This window comes from Chiloscyllium plagiosum, unplaced genomic scaffold (assembly GCF_037043375.1).
Source record: "Chiloscyllium plagiosum isolate Xiang-an unplaced genomic scaffold, Cpla_swu_hap1 HiC_scaffold_2, whole genome shotgun sequence".
Lineage (NCBI taxonomy): Eukaryota > Metazoa > Chordata > Chondrichthyes > Orectolobiformes > Hemiscylliidae > Chiloscyllium > Chiloscyllium plagiosum.
In genome coordinates, this window is record NW_028270140.1 from 163,445,163 (window position 1) to 163,461,236 (window position 16,074).

General features: G+C 47.0%; 1 protein-coding gene across 3 annotated transcripts in view; it reads left to right on the forward strand.

Moving 5' to 3' along the window:
* Positions 1-5,185, forward strand: part of nadk2 (NAD kinase 2, mitochondrial) — a 65,521-nt gene extending 60,336 nt beyond the window's left edge. For 2 of the 3 annotated variants that reach the window (XM_043702954.2, XM_043702962.2), the window contains exons 11-12: positions 1,311-1,434; positions 4,366-5,185. In XM_043702954.2, the coding sequence (XP_043558889.2) occupies positions 1,311-1,434; positions 4,366-4,504 (263 nt within the window). In that variant the 3' untranslated portion in view covers positions 4,505-5,185. The remainder of the gene's footprint in view (positions 1-1,310; positions 1,435-4,365) is intronic. The other variant, XM_043702982.2, reaches the window with a different exon arrangement.
* Positions 5,186-16,074: the final 10,889 nt, after the last annotated feature.

The following is a 16,074-nucleotide window of genomic DNA, read 5'->3' on the forward strand; positions in this document are numbered from 1 at the left end:
GCCCCTAACTCCAAGGGCTGTTGTCTTATTCAGCAGGCTCCTGTGCAGCACCTTGTCAAAGACCTTCTGGAAATCCAAGTAGATCATGTCCATTTGCTCTCCTTTGTCTAACTTGCTAGTTATCTCACAAAGAATTCTAACAAATTTGTCAGGTATGACCACCCCTTGACAAAGCTGTGCTGACTCAGCCCTATTTTGCCATGCACTTCTAATCCTTAATGGACTCTAAAATCTTAATAACTGAGGTCAGCCTAACGGGCCTATATTCTGCCATCTTCTGCCTCCCTTCCATCTTAAACGGGCATGTTACATCAGCCGTTTTGGAGTCCTTTAGGACCTTCCCAACTCCAATGATTCCTGAACAATCACCACAAATGCCTCCATAATCTCCTCGACTATCTCTTTCACAATTGTCGGGTGTAATCCATCTGTTCTGGGTGATTTATCTACCTTTTCAGACTTTTAGCTTCCCCAACACCTCCTTCTCTGTCCCTGACTTTCTTGCAGTTCTGGTATGCTGCTGGTGTTTTCTGCTATGAAAACTGATGCAAAGTACCCATTCAGTTCCTCCTCCATTTCCTTGTTCCCCATTACTACTTACCCCGCCTCATTTCCCAGCGATCCAGTGTCCACTCTTGCCTCTCTCTTACCTTTTTATATATCTTAAAAGAAGTTTGCAAGAGTTCTTTTTTATCTTAATAGCTAGCATAGTTTTGTATTTCATCTTCAGCCCCTTATTGCTTTTTTTTAAAAAGGATTCCCAATCCTCTGTAGTCTCCCCTAATCTTCGCCACGTTGTATGCTTTTTCTTTTGACTTTATGCTGTAATTGACTTCTCTTGTCAAACACGGTTGCTTCATCCTTCCCTTAGAATGTTTCTTCTTCTGGGATGAATTTCTGCTGTGCCTGCCAAATCTCAGGATAATGGGCAGGTGATTAAAGGCTGAGGTGAAGGGGGAATCTCTTCACTGAGAGGATGGTGAATCTTTGACCGTCTGTACTCCAGAGGGCCATGGAAACTTAATCATGGAGCAAGTTCAAAACAGAAATCACTGGGCTTCAGGAAGGTGTCATTGAGAAAATGACCACCTATGATATAACTGAGTGGTGGAGAAGGCATAACAGGCTAAATTGCCTACTCCTGTTGCTATATTCTGTGCCTGCACATCTTTCACTGCCTTGGCCAGTATCTAGTACTCGATTTCCATGTTGGGTTTTGAGTCTTAATTTGATGTGTTTGTGTTTATTTTCATTATGTTTTGATTTGATGTGATTGCGTTCTGAAATTACCCTGTCCTTTCTCCCTGCAGTCACTGATCACTACAACCAGTCACTTATATTCTGTCCTGAGGATCCCAAGATCTTCTTCAGCATCCGGGAGCCCATCGTAAACCGAGTATTCACCAGCAGTCAGCACCGAGGTTTCACGAACAAGTGTGTGCCTTTCACTGGGAGCTCTGCAGGGCTCGCTTTCTGATATTAACAGATTTATATCTTACAAACAGTTGTGCGTCTGCTTACCTCTATTCCTTTCTGCATAACGTTACATTTTGGACACACATTTGTGTGTTGCCTTTCTCCAAATATAAATTTCTATTTAAACTGCTGCATTGTCCACTCTGCACATGTTTATTGTCTATTGGCTTATTTTACATTGAGGTTACTGTTTTTGATAACTTTACCATTTATTAACAGCACAAAAAAGGCCATTTAGCACAACCAGTTGAGACTGAGCTTTTCTTTGTTTCTCCCACATTCAAGAATATGATCTAGGAGCAGGAACAGGCTACTTGACTCATCACATCTGCTCCCCCATTTAATTATGGCTGATACGTTTCTCAACCTCACTCTCTTGCCTTGTCCCCTTAACCCTTGAACCCCTTACTAATCAAAAGCCTATCTCTGTCTTAAATACACTAAATGCTTTGTCCTCCACAGTCCTAGGTGGCAATGTGTCCCACAGATTCCCCACCCTCTGGCTGAAGAAATTCCTCCTCATCTCAGTTTTAAAGGGTCGTTCCTTCAGGCTGTGTAAGGGTGGTCTTGACTCATGAACTTGATTGAGTTTTTGAGGAAGTGGCAAAGATGATTGTGGGTAGAGAAATGTATGTTTTTATTAAAGCATTTGACAAGATCTGGGTTAAAGCACAGCAGGTCAGGCAGCATCCGAAGAGCAGTCCCTCTATAGGAGTGTCTTTCTGACTGGAGGTCTGTGACCATCTGCAAGGATCAGTGCTGGATCCTCTTGTTTGTAATACATATAAATGATTTGGATGGAAATATACGAGGTCTAATTAGTAAATTTCCAGATGATATGAAAATTGGTGGAGTTGTGGATAATGAGGAAGGTTGTCAAACGATACAGCAGGGTATAGATAAGCTGGAAAGCTGGGCAGAGAAGTGGCAGATAGAGTTTAATCCAGACAAGTGTGAGATGCATTTTGGGAGGTCACATGCAAGAGGAAAGTATACAGAAAATGGCAGGGCCCTTTAGGTGCATTGATATACAGAGGGATCTTGGAGTGCAAGCCCATAGCTCCCGAAAGTGGAAACACAAGTGGTGAAGGTGATAAAGGAGGAAGACGGCATGCTTGCTTTCATCGGTTGGAGTATTGCATATAAAAGTTAGCAAGTCATATTGCAGCTGTATCAAACTTTAGTTGGGTCACATTTAGAGTATCATCTGCAGTTCTGGTTGCTACACTGTAGGAGGGATGTAGAGGCTTTGGAGATGATGCAAAAGAGGATGTTGCGTGGATTGATGAGAGGCATGGTTATGGTAGATAGTCTCTTTATCCAGGGTGGGAATGTCAAATAAGAGGGGCCACGTGTTTTTAGTGAGAGGCGGCACAGTTAAAGGAGATGAGTGAAGAGAGTTTCTTTTTACACCAGGGGTGGTATGTGCCTGTGATGTACTTACAGGTAGTAGAAGCAGATATGATAGCAACATTTAAAAGACATTTAGACACATACATGAACAGACAGGGAAGAGAGGGACATGGATCATGTACAGGCAGATGGGATTAGTTTGGAATGGCATCATGTGTTGGCGCAGACATAATGGACTGAAAGGCCTGTTCCAGTCCTCTCCTGTTCTATATGTTCCTCTGTTTTAAAAATCTTTAATGACCAAAGAAACACAAATCAATTCAGTGAATATTTTTAAACTGAGTGTTATGGTGCTGGAGGAGGCCAGTCAGCCCACTTACCCACACCATGTTTCTGGAGAGCAGGAGAATCAACATTTCGGCATTAAGCCCTTCATCAGGAAACTGCACCTTGGATGCTGCCTGACCTGCTGTGCTTTCCCAGCATCGCACTCTCGACTGTGATCTCTAGCATCTGTAATGCTCACTTTCTCCTGTCTGGAGAGTAGGCTAGTTAGCCCCATTCCCTCCCTCTATCTGTGTATTGCTCTATAATGGTTCCATTTGACCCTGAGCAGTGAATTTCTCATTGTATGGAAATTGGCTGCCATCTTCTAAGTTGCAGGTTGTTTCTTGCTATTCACCGTCACTAATCTAAACCTTCTTATTGAAGTTTTCCCACATTGAACCTTCACAGCATTCTGAGGTCTATTCATGTCCCAACACCAGATCCATCAATGCCTCAGTTTTGGTCAACTGAGAATGTACTGATCAAAGAAGTCCGCCCGGTCACATCTCAGACGTTTCTCCACCTCCTAACCTTTCCTCGAATATGCCCAAATCAGTGTAACGTTACTAAAGTTCCCCAGTGTGGCTGGTGTATATTTCTGATTTCCTAGCAGATTTGTTCTTCTACTGACCTTGTTTGATCATCAATTAGATCCTGGTTGATTTGAATCCAATCATCTGGCTTAGCTCCATCACCTTTGATACCCCCTCCAATAAAAATCTGTATTAGCCCCAAAGGTCTGTTGTTTTCCCATCATCCACAGCCTTTCATGGAAGGTTCCAGGATACTCTGTGAGGAAGCAGTTTCTGGCATTGCTCCATCTAGACCTGATTGAATTGTAAGAATTTCCCTGGACTCCTCTGTCTGAAGAAATGATTTCTTTCTGTTCACACAATTAACATAATTATTTAAACAAGCTATCAAAATCTTCGTTTAATTGTATATCCTCAAAAACATAAGCCTCAATGTAACCAGTCCCTCATTGTTCAGTCTGGAATATTATGGTCGATTAGAATGGCCTCTTCCTGTTCCAGTACAGTATAAAGAGTTTCATGAGGGGGTGTTGGGGTGCAGGGGCTGAATGTTGAGCTAAAACACAGGGCAAGGGGAAAGGTGGGCTGGGACTGCTGGGAGTTTCTGATGGCATCAGCACAGGTTCCTGACCCCTTTCTCACTCCCCTCTGTCTCTCTCTCTCTCTGTCTCTCCAGGATGAGTGTCCGCTCGAGGTGCTGGGATGCCTGTATGGTGGTGGATGGTGGAACTTCGTTTGAATTCAATGATGGTGCGATCGCCACCCTGACTGTGAATGAGGAGGATGCCTTGTGCACAGTTGTTCTGGAGGAGTAAGAGCCTCTTCCAGTAGCTAGGGCACTATTGGACTGTGCTGTACTACTGAGTGGGTGGCAGGGGGATAATGGGATCGTACTCGCTACTTTCTCTCTCTGAATAGCCGGGGGATGCCTGACGGTTTGAGCTGCATGTGGATCTGAATCTGGGGTTTCTATGGGGCAGGATTTGGTGCTGCTGGGAAGGTGGGGTGGACTCAGTTGAGGGTTATATCTGGAGAATGTTGTTTGATTGTAGGAGGTTGGAGTCCAGTTGGGTTGTCCTCCAGTCAAATCATTGTGTTTCCAGCAGCCTCAGGTTATGCACCTTGTCACAAGGAGAAAAGCCTCGTTCTGGTATTTCTATCACTGCAGCTTCCCTCTCTCTGCCCCAATGTGGGAATCAAGGTGCCATCTGAATAATCGATCCAGACTGGGACCCCAAGGGGAAGGCTCCTGACACTCACTGGTTCCATCATCTCAAATCTGCAGTGTTTTTTGGCGAGTGAACAGAAAGATATGATTGGCTTGGTCTGTAACCCTGGCCTCTACTGTTCCAATGCATGAGCAAAGAGGGAGAGTTGAGTGCCAGACAGAGGTGACTGACTGGGTATCTGGTGTGTGTGAGTGAGTGTGAACTGCGCCAAAACAATCAGACATGAAGTAAAGTCAAAAACAATAATAAACTTTCAAACAACCTTAAGTGGTTTCTGTAATTCCCTGTTGGATAAACACTGGTCAAATTAGCACAGCACAGGAAAGGCCATTCAGCCTACTGTACCTGTGCTAGCTCTCCCATCAGTCCCAGTCTGTTGTTCTTTTCCTGGAATTTTCTTCTCCCTTTTGGAAGGTCCTGTTGAATCTGCTGCTACTGGCCCTCTTAGGTTCCTGATCACAACACTCAGTTTGATTGAGCTTGCTTGCACAGCCTCTTGCTCTTTTATAACATCCTTAACTGTGGAGGAGAAGGTGAGGACGGCAGATGCTGGAGATCAGAGTGGAAGAGTGTGCTGCTGGAAAAGCGCAGCAGGTCAGGCAGCATCCGAGGAGCAGGAGAGTCAATATTTAGGGCATAAGCCCATCATCAGGAATGTGAGGGGTGGGGGTGTGGGGATGAGGATGCTGAGAGATAAATAGAAGGGGGTGGGGCTTGGGGTAAGGTAGCTGGGAATGCATTAGGTAGATGAAAGTGGGGGGTGATGTTGATAGGTCAGAGAGGAGGGTGGAGTGGATAGGTGGGAAGGAAGATGGACGGGTCGGACAATTCAAGAGGATGGTGTTGAGTTGGATGGTTGGATCTGAAATAAGGTAGGGAGAGGGGAGATGAGGAAACTGGTGAAATCGACTTTGATCCCGTGTGGTTGGAGGGTCCAAGGCGGAAGCTGAGATGTTCTTCCTCCAGGCATCGGGTGGCTTGAATTTAGTAGCGGAGGAGGCCCAGGAATTGTATGTCCTTGGCGGAATGGGGAGGGGGAGTTAAAGACTTTGGCCACAGGGAGGTGGGGTTGTTGGGTATGCGTGTCCCAGAGATGTTCTCTGAAACGTTCCACAAATTGGAATCCTGTCTCCCCAATGTACAGGAGACCACATCGAGAGCAACAGACACAGTGGATGAGGTGCAGGAAAATCTCTGCCAGATGTGGAAGGATCCTTTGGGGTCTTGGATGGAGGTGAGGGAGAGGGTGAGGGCACAGGTTTTACACCTCTTGCAGTGTCAGGGGAAGGTGCGAGAGTGGGGTGGGGAATGTGGACTTAATGAGGGAGTTGTGGAGGGAATGGTCTCTACGGAATGCTTATGGGGTATGGAGGGAAATGTATCTCAGGTGGTAGAGTCTGACTGTAGATGGTGGAAATAGCAGAGGATGATGCGTTGTATCTGGAGGTTGGTGGAAGATGAGGACTGTGGTGGGGTTCTGTCCTTATTGCGATTAGAGGGGTGAGGTTTAAGGACCGAGGTGCAGCAAGTGGAGGGGATGAGCTGGAGGGCATTTTTGACCATATGGGAGGGGAAATTGTGGTCCCTGAAGTAGGAGCCATCTGGGATGTTCTAGAGTGGAGTTGTTTCTCCTGGGAGCAGATACAGCAGAGGAATTAGGAGTAAAGGATAGCATTTTTACAGGAGGGAGGGGTGGAAGGAGGTGTTGTCCAGGTAGCTGTGGGAGTAGGTGGGTTTGAAACAGATGTCTGTGTTGAGTCGGTCGCTGGAAATGGAGAGGCCCAGGAAGGCGAGGGAGGTGTCCAAAATGATCTAGGTGAACTTGAGGCCAGGGTGCAAGTTGTTAGTGAAGTTGATGAACTGTTCAACCTCCTCGTGGGAGCCCGAGGTGGCGCCGACACAGTCATTGATGTAGCGGAGGAAAAGGTGAGAATGGTGCTGGTGTAACTGTGGAAGATTGACTGTTCCACTTACCTGACAAAGAGGCAGGCATAGCTGGGGCCTATGTGGGTGCCCATGGCTACCCCTTTGGTCTGAAGGGAGTGGGAGAATTGGAAGGAAAAATTGTTGAGGGTAAGGACCAGTTCAGCCAATTGAATGAGTGTGTTGGTGGAAGGGTACTGGTTGGGTCCGTGGGAGAGGAAGAACCGGAGGGCTTGACGGCCTTCGTCATGGTGGTCATGATTTGGAGATGCCGGTGTTGGACTGGGGTGTACAAAGTTAAAAATCACACAACACCAGGTTATAGTCCAACAGGTTTAATTGGAAGCACTAGCTTTCGGAGCGATGCTCCTTCAATCACCTGATGAAGGAGCGTCGCTCCGAAAGCTAGTGTGCTTCCAATTAAACCTGTTGGACTATAACCTGGTGTTGTGTGATTTTTAACTTCATCATGGTGGATGGACATGTACAGGGACTGGATGTCCATGGTAAAGATGAGGCCTTAACTGTGTGTCCACTGGTTACTGACTCATCAGCCACTGGAAACAGTTTCCCTCCATTTCCTCCATCAGGCTTCAGGTTCTCTGCCTCTGCTAAAGTGAACTCCATTAACTACTTCAGTCTGTCTCCATATCTGCACTCACTCATCCCTGACCCCATTCCTGTCAATCTCCTTCACGCCATCTCCAGGAATATAAGAACTAGGAGCAGGAGTAGGCCATTCAGTACCTCGATCCAGCTCCACCAATCAAGACGGTCCTGGCTGATCTTATTTTGGCCTCAACTCCCCTTTTGGCCCGCTCCCCATAACCTTTCAATTATTGCTCATTAAAGATCTGTCTGTCTCCTTTATTCAGTATCCCCTGATTTCCACAGATTTACAGATCTTTGAGAGAAGTGATTCCTCCTTATCTCTGTTTCAATGCTGCCACCCCTTATCCTAAAACGATGACTTCTCATTCTCGATTATGCCGCAAGAGGAAACATCCTCTCTATGTCTTCTTTGTCAAGAAGAAACCTCAATTACAACATAGGACATTACAGGCCCTTCGGCCCTTGATGTTGCGCCAACCTGTGGAACTAATCTGCAGCCCATCTCACCTACATTATTCCATTTTCATCCGTATGTTTATTCAATGACCATTTAAATGCTTTTAAGGTTGGCGAGTCTACTAGTGGTGCAAGTAGGGCGTTCCACGCCCCTACTACTCTCTGAGTAAAGAAACTACCTCTGACATCTGTCCTGTATCTATCACCCCTCAATTTAAAGTTATGTCGTCTCGTGCTCGCCGTAACCATCCGAGGAAAAAGGATCTCACTGTTCACACTATCTAACCCTCTGATTATCTTGTATGTCTGAATTAAGTCACTTCTCAACCTCCTCTCTAATGAAAACCGTCTCAGTTCCCTCAGCCTTTCCTCATAAGACATTCCCTCCATACCAGGCAACCATACCATTCCCTCCTAGTAAATCTCCTCGGCACCCTTTCCAAAGCGGCCACACCACAGTTTTGTCCAGCTGCAGCATGACCTCGTGGCTCCGAAACTCAATCCCTCTACCAATAAAACCTAACACACCTTTTTAACAATCCTATCAACCTGGGTGGCAACTTTCAAGGATCTATGTGCCTGAGCAGAGAGATCTCTCTGCTCATCTACACTACCAAGAATGTTACCATTAGCCCAGTACTCTGCATTTCTGTTGCTCCTTCCAAAGTTGAATCACCTCTCACGTTTCCACATTAAACTCCATTTGCCACCTCTCAGCCCAGCTCTGCAGCTTATCTATCTCCCTCTGTAACCTACAACATCCTTCGTCACTATCCACAACTCCACCGACCTTAGTGTCATCTGCAAATTTACTAACCCACCCTTCAACGCCCTCATCCAGGTCATTTATAAAAATGACATACAGCAATGGCCCCAAAACAGATCCTTGTGGTACACCACTAGTAACTGAACTCCAGGATGAACATTTCCCATCAACCACCACCCTCTGTCTTTTTTCAGCAAGCCAATTTCTGATCCAAATCACTAAATCACTCTCAATCTCATGCCTCTGCATTTTGTGCAGCAGCCTACAAAGGGGAACCTTATCAAGTACCTTACTGAAATCCATATACACCACACCAACTGCTTTACCCTCATCCACCTGTTTGGTCACCTTCTCAAAGAAGGAAGTGAGGTCTGCAGATGCTGGAGATCAGAGCTGAAAATGTGTTGCTGGAAAAGCGCAACAGGTCAGGCAGCATCCAAGGAGCAGGAGAATCGACGTTTCCGAAACGTCGATTCTCCTGCTCCTTGGATGCTGCCTGACCTGCTGCGCTTTTCCAGCAACACATTTTCAGCCACCTTCTCAAAGAAGTCAATATGGTTTATGAGGCACGACCTACCCTTCACAAAGCCATGTTGACTATCTCTTATAACTTTTTCCAACACTTTACCCACAACTGAAGTAAGGCTCACTGGTCTGTAATCACCAGGGTTGTCTCTACTCCCCTTCTTGAACAAGGAGACAGCATTTGCTATCCTCCAGTCTTCGGGCACTATTCCTGTAGACAATGACAACATAAAGATCAAAGGCTCTGCAATCTCCTCCCTGTCCTTCCAGAAAATCCTAAAATAAATCCCATCTGGCGCAGGGGACACTTTCCAGAATTGCTAAGACCTCCTCCTTGTAAATCTCAATCCTGTCTAGTCCAGTAGCCTGTATCTCAGTGCTCTCCTTGACAACATCATCTTTTTCCAGTGTGAATACTAACAAAAAATATTCATTTAGTGCTTCCCCATCTCCTCTGACTCCATGCACAACTTCCCACTACTGTCCTTGATTGGCCATAATCTTACTCCGGTCATTCTTTTGTTCCTGATATACCAATAGAAAGTTCTAGGATTTTCCTTGATCCTACCTGTCAATGATTTCTCGTGTCCCCTCCTGCTCTTGTTAGTTCTCTCTTTAGGTCTTTTCTGGCTAACCTGTAATTCTCAAGCGCCCTAATTGAGCCCTCACATCACATCCTAACATAAACTTCCTTCTTCCTCTTGACAAAAGTTTCACTTCTTTAATAAACTACAGCTCCCTCGCTTGGCAACTTCCTCCCTGCCTGACAGGTGCATACTTATCAAGGACATGCAGTAGCTGTTCCTTGAATGAGCTCCACATTTCAATTGTGCCCATTCCCTGCAATTTCCTTCCCTATCTATGCATCCAAAATCTTGCCTAATCACATCATAATTGCCTTTCCCCCAGCATTTACTCTTGCCCTGCAGTATATACCTATCTCTTTCCATCACTGAAGTAAATATAACCTAATTGTGATCGCTATTACTAAAGTGCTCACCTACCTCCAAGTCTAACACCTGGCCGGGCTCATTACCCAGTACCAAATCTAATGTGGCCTCGCCCCTTGTTGGCCTGTCTACATACTGTGTCAGGAAGCCCTCCTGCACACACTGGACAAAAACTGACCCATCTAAAGTACTTGAACTATAATATTCCCAGTCAATGTTTGGAAAGTCAAAGGCCCCCCATTACAACTACCCTGTTACTCTCGCTCCTATCCAGTACGTAGAGTCATAGAGATGTACAGCACGGAAACAGACCCTTAAGTCCAACTCGTCCATGCTGACCAGATATCCCAACCTAGGCGAAAGTGAGGACTGCAGATGCTGGAGATTAGAGTCAAGATTAGAGTGGTGCTGGAAAAGTACAGCAGGCCAAGCATCATTCGAGTAGCAGGAAAATCAATGTTTCAGGCAGGAGCCGTTCATCAAGGACTCATTCCTGATGTAGGGCTCCTGCCCGAAAGGTCAATTTCCCTGCTCCTCGGATGCTGCCTGACCTGCTGTGCTTTTCCAGCACCACTCTAATCTTGCCTAAGGTATCCCAACCTAATCTAGTCCCATTTGCCAGCACTTGGCCCATATCCCTCTAAAACCTTCCTATTCATATACCCATCCAGATGCCTTTTGTAGCAGCCTCCACCACTTCCTCTGGCAGCTCATTCCATGCATGCACCATCCTCTGCATGAAAAAGTTGCCCCTTAGGTCCCTTTTATTTCTTTCCCCTCTCACCCTAAACCTATGCCGTCTTCTGGACTCCCCCACCCCCGAGAAAAGACTTTGTCTATTTATCCTATCCATGCCCCTCATGATTTTATAAACCTATATAAGGTCACCCCTCAACCTTTGATGCTTCAGGATAAACAACCCTAACCTATTCAACCTCTCACCGTGGGTGGCACGGTGGCACAGTGGTTAGCACTGCTGCCTCACAGCGCCAGAGACCCGGGTTCAATTCCTGCCTCAGGCGACTGACTGTGTGGAGTTTGCACGTTCTCCCCATGTCTGCGTGGGTTTCCTCCGGGTGCTCCGGTTTCCTCCCACAGTCCAAAGATGTGCAGCTCAGGTGAATTGGCCATGCTAAATTGCCCGTAGTGTTAGGTAAGGGGTAAATGTAAGGGTATGGGTGGGTTACGCTTCGGCGGGTCAGTGTGGACTTGTTGGGCCGAAGGGCCTGTTTCCACACTGTAATGTAATGTAATCTAATATAATCTAATCTCTCCCTATAGCTCAAATCCTCCAACTCTGGCAACATCCTTGTAAATCTTTTCTGAACCCTTCCAAGTTTCAAACTATTCAGAGACCTATAGAAAACTCCCAACAGGGTAACCTCTCCCATACTACCTCAGTAGACGAGTCCTCAAACATCCTTACTGCCACCGTAATACTGTCTTCGATTAACAATGCCACACCTCCCCCTTTTTTACCATCTTCTCTGTTCTTACTGAGACATCTAAATCCTGGAACCTGCAACAACCATTCCTGTCCCTGCTCTACCCATGTCTCCGAAATGGTCACAATATCAAAGGTCCAAATACAAGCCCATGCTGCATGCTCGCCCACCTTATTCCGGATGCTCCTGGTGTTGAAGTAGACACATTAATCACCTTCCTGCTTGCTGGTGAACTCTTGTGACCTTGAAACCATATTTCTGACCTCACTACTCTCAACCTCCTGGACACTGGAACTTGAATTTAGATCCCATCCCCCTGCTGAATTAGTTTAAACCCTCCTGAAGAGCATTAGCAAATTTCCCTCAAGTAAGGGGACCCTAACATTGTTCACAATACTCCAAGTGCAATCTCACTAATGCTCTGTACATTTGTAACAATACTTCCCTACTTTTATACTATATTCCTTTAGCAGTGCATGAAAATTCCCTTTGCTTTTCTTATTACCTGCTGTACCTGCATGCTAGTTTCCTGTGATTCATGCACAAGGACATCCTGATCTCTCTGCACTTAAGCACTCTGAAGTTTTGTTCCACTTGGATAAATTGCCTTTGTATTCCTCTGACCAAAAGCAGACAACCTCACACTTATCCATGTTAAACTTCCTCAGTTAAAGTTTGGCCCATTCACCTAATCTATCCATATCCATTTGTAAATTTCATATTTCTGTATTGCATCTTACTTTCACACCTATAGGGTGTAGGTTTGCTCACTGAGCTGTAGGTTTGATATCCAGACGTTTCATTACCTGGCTAGGTAACATCATCAGTGGCGACCTCCAAGTGAAGCGAAGCTGTTGTCTCCTGCTTTCTATTTGTATGTTTGTCCTGGATGGGGTTCCTGGGGTTTTTGGATTAGTGGTGCTGGAAGAGCAGAGCGGTTCAGGCAGCATCCAAGGAGCTTCGAAATCAATGTTTCGGGCAAAAGCCCTTCATCAGGAATAAAGGCAGTGAGCCTGAAGCGTGGAGAGATAAGCTAGAGGAGGGTGGGGGTGGGGAGAAAGTAGCATAGAGTACAATGGGTGTGTGGGGGAGGGGATGAAGGTGATAGGTCAGGGAGGAGAGGGTTTTACAGTTCCTGCAGTGGCAGGGGAAAGTGCCAGGATGAGAGGGTGGGTTGTAGGGAGGCATGGACCTGACCAGGTAGTCACGGAGGGAACGGTCTTTGCGGAAGGCGGAAAGGGGTGTGGAGGGAAACATATCCCTGGTGGTGGGGTCTGTTTGGAGGTGGCGGAAAAGTCGGCGGATGATTTGGTTTATGCGAACCAGACCAAAGGTGTAGCCATGGGCACACATATGGGCCCCAGCTATGCCTGTTGCCTGTCTCTTTGTTGGATACGTAGAACAGTTGATCTTCCGTAACTACACCGGCACCACTCCCCACCTCTTCCTCCGCTACATTGATGACTGCATTGGCGCCACCTCGTGCTCCCGCGAGGAGGTTGAGCAATTCATCAACTTCACCAACACATTCCACCCTGACCTTAAGTTTACCTGGACCACCTCTGACATCTCCCTCCTCTTCCTGGACCTCTCCATCTCCATCAGTGACAACCGACTTGACACTGACATTTTTTACAAACCCACCGACTCCCACAGCTACCTGGATTACACCTCTTCCCACCCTATCTCCTGCAAAAATGCCATCCCATATTCCCAATTCCTCCGCCTCCGCCGTATCTGCTCCCAGGAGGACCAGTTCCACCATAGAACACACCAGATGGCCTCCTTCTTTAGAGACCGCAATTTCCCTTCCCACGTGGTTAAAGATGCCCTCCAACGCATCTCGTCCACATCCCGCACCTCCGCCCTCAGACCCCACCCCTCCAACCGTAACAAGGACAGAACGCCCCTGGTGCTCACCTTCCACCCTACAAACCTCCGCATAAACCAAATCATCCGCCGACATTTCCGCCACCTCCAAACAGACCCCACCACCAGGGATATATTTCCCTCCCCATCCCTTTCCGCCTTCCGCAAAGACCGTTCCCTCCGTGACTACCTGGTCAGGTCCACGCCCCCCTACGACCCACCCTCCCATCCTGGCACTTTCCCCTGCCACCGCAGGAACTGTAAAACCTGCGCCCACACCTCCTCCCTCACCTCTATCCAAGGCCCTAAAGGAGCCTTCCACATCCATCAAAGTTTTACCTGCACATCCACTAATATCATTTATTGTATCCGTTGCTCCCGATGCGGTCTCCTCTACATTGGGAGACTGGGCGCCTCCTAGCAGAGCGCTTTAGGGAACATCTCCGAGACACCCGCACCAATCAACCACACCGCCCCGTGGCCCAACATTTCAACTCCCCTTCCCACTCTGCCGAGGACATGGAGGTCCTGGGCCTCCTTCACCGCCGCTCCCTCACCACCAGACGGCTGGAGGAAGAATACCTCATCTTCCGCCTCGGAACACTTCAACCCCAGGGCATCGATGTGGACTTCAACAGTTTCCTCATTTCCCCTTCCCCCACCTCACCCTAGTTCCAAACTTCCAGCTCAGCACTGTCCCCATGACTTGTCCGGACTTGTCCTACCTGCCTATCTCCTTTTCCACCTATCCACTCCACTCTCTCCTCCCTGACCTATCACCTTCATCCCCTCCCCCACTCACCTATTGTACTCTATGCTACTTTCTCCCTACCCCCACCCTCCTCTAGCTTATCTCTCCATGCTTCAGGCTCTCTGCCTTTATTCCTGATGAAGGGCTTTTGCCCGAAACGTCGATTTCGAAGCTCCTCGGATGCTGCCTGAATTGCTGTGCTCTTCCAGCACCACTGATCCAGAATCTGGTTTCCAGCATCTGCTTCCTGGGGTTTTTGTTATTTCCAAAAAAAAACATACACAAAAAAAAAGTTTCAGAAATGACAGCCAAACTATTAAGACCCCTCGGAATCCTAGTAGCACACAACACTCTCAAACAAAAACTAACAAACTTAAAAGACCCAGTACAACACATGGACAAAACCAACGTCATCTATAAAATTCCATGCAAGGACTGCCACAAACACAACGTGTAGGACAAACAGGAAGAAAGTTAGCCACCAGGATACACGAACACCAGCTAGCCACAAAAAGACACGGCCCTCTCTCCCTCGTAGCCCTACGCACGGATGAAATAAACCACCATTTTGACTGGGACAACACATCTATCCTGGGACAGGCTAAGCAAAGACATGCCAGAGAATTCCTAGAGGCCTGGCATTCCAACCACAACGCCATAAACAAACACACAGATCTAGATACCATCTATCAACCCCTCAGAAAACAAACAGGAAATGACATCACCACAAACCCCAGGAACCCCATCCAGGAGAAACATATAAATAGAAAGCAGGAGACAAGAGCTTCTCTTCACTTGGAGGTCACCACTGATGATGTTACCTAGCCAGGTAATGAAACGTCTGGATATCAAACCTACAGCTCAGTGAGCAAACCTACACCCTAAACCTCAACCTGAGCTACAAACCTTCACAAACCTTGCATTTCCCACCTATTTTTGTGTCATCTGCAAACTTTGGCTATAATACTTTCTGTCTCTGCATCCAATTCGTCAATGTAGATTGTAAATAGTTGGGGCACAAAGACTGACCCTGTGGCACCCCACTCGTTATGTCTTGCCAGCCAGAAAATGATCCATTTATCCTAACTCTCTTTTTGTTGATTAGTTAGACCTCTGCCTAAGCCAATAAATTACCCAACCTACTTGATCTTCCCTTGTGTATTAACCTTTTCTGTGGCACCTTATTGAATGCCTTCTAGAAGTTCAGATGAGCTACATCCTCAGGAAAAACCCATCAGGTTCACTCATGGTCTTTAGGGAGAAAAATCTGCCATCTTCATCTGGTATGGTTTACATGTGACTGCAGACCCACAGCGATGTGGTTGACTCTCTGTTCTCTGAAATGGCCGAGCAAGCCATTCAGTTGTACCAACCACTACAAAGTCTTAAAGAAATGAAACCAAATGGTTCACATGGCATCGACCGAGGCACCAGAAAAGACAACGGCAGAAACAGCCCTGCCAACCCTGCAGGGTCCTCCTCACTAACGTCTGGGGGCTGGTGCCAACATTGGAACACTGTCTCTCAGACGAGGCAAACAACATCCTGACAGAGTCATACTCAGAGAATCCTACCTCACAGACAATGTCCCAGGCCCCACCATTACCATCCCTGGGTATGTTTGGTCCCACCGGCAGGACAGACCCAGCAGGGGAGGGGGCACAGTGGGATACAGTCAGGAGGGGGTTGCTCTGGGAGTCCCCAACATTAGCTCCGTTCCCCATGATCTCCCATGGCTTCAGGTTAAACATGGGCAAGGAAACCTCCTGCTGATTACCACGCACCATCCTCCCCCGGCTGATGAATCAGTACTCCTCCATATTGAACAACACCTAGAGAGAGCACTGAGGCTGGTGAGA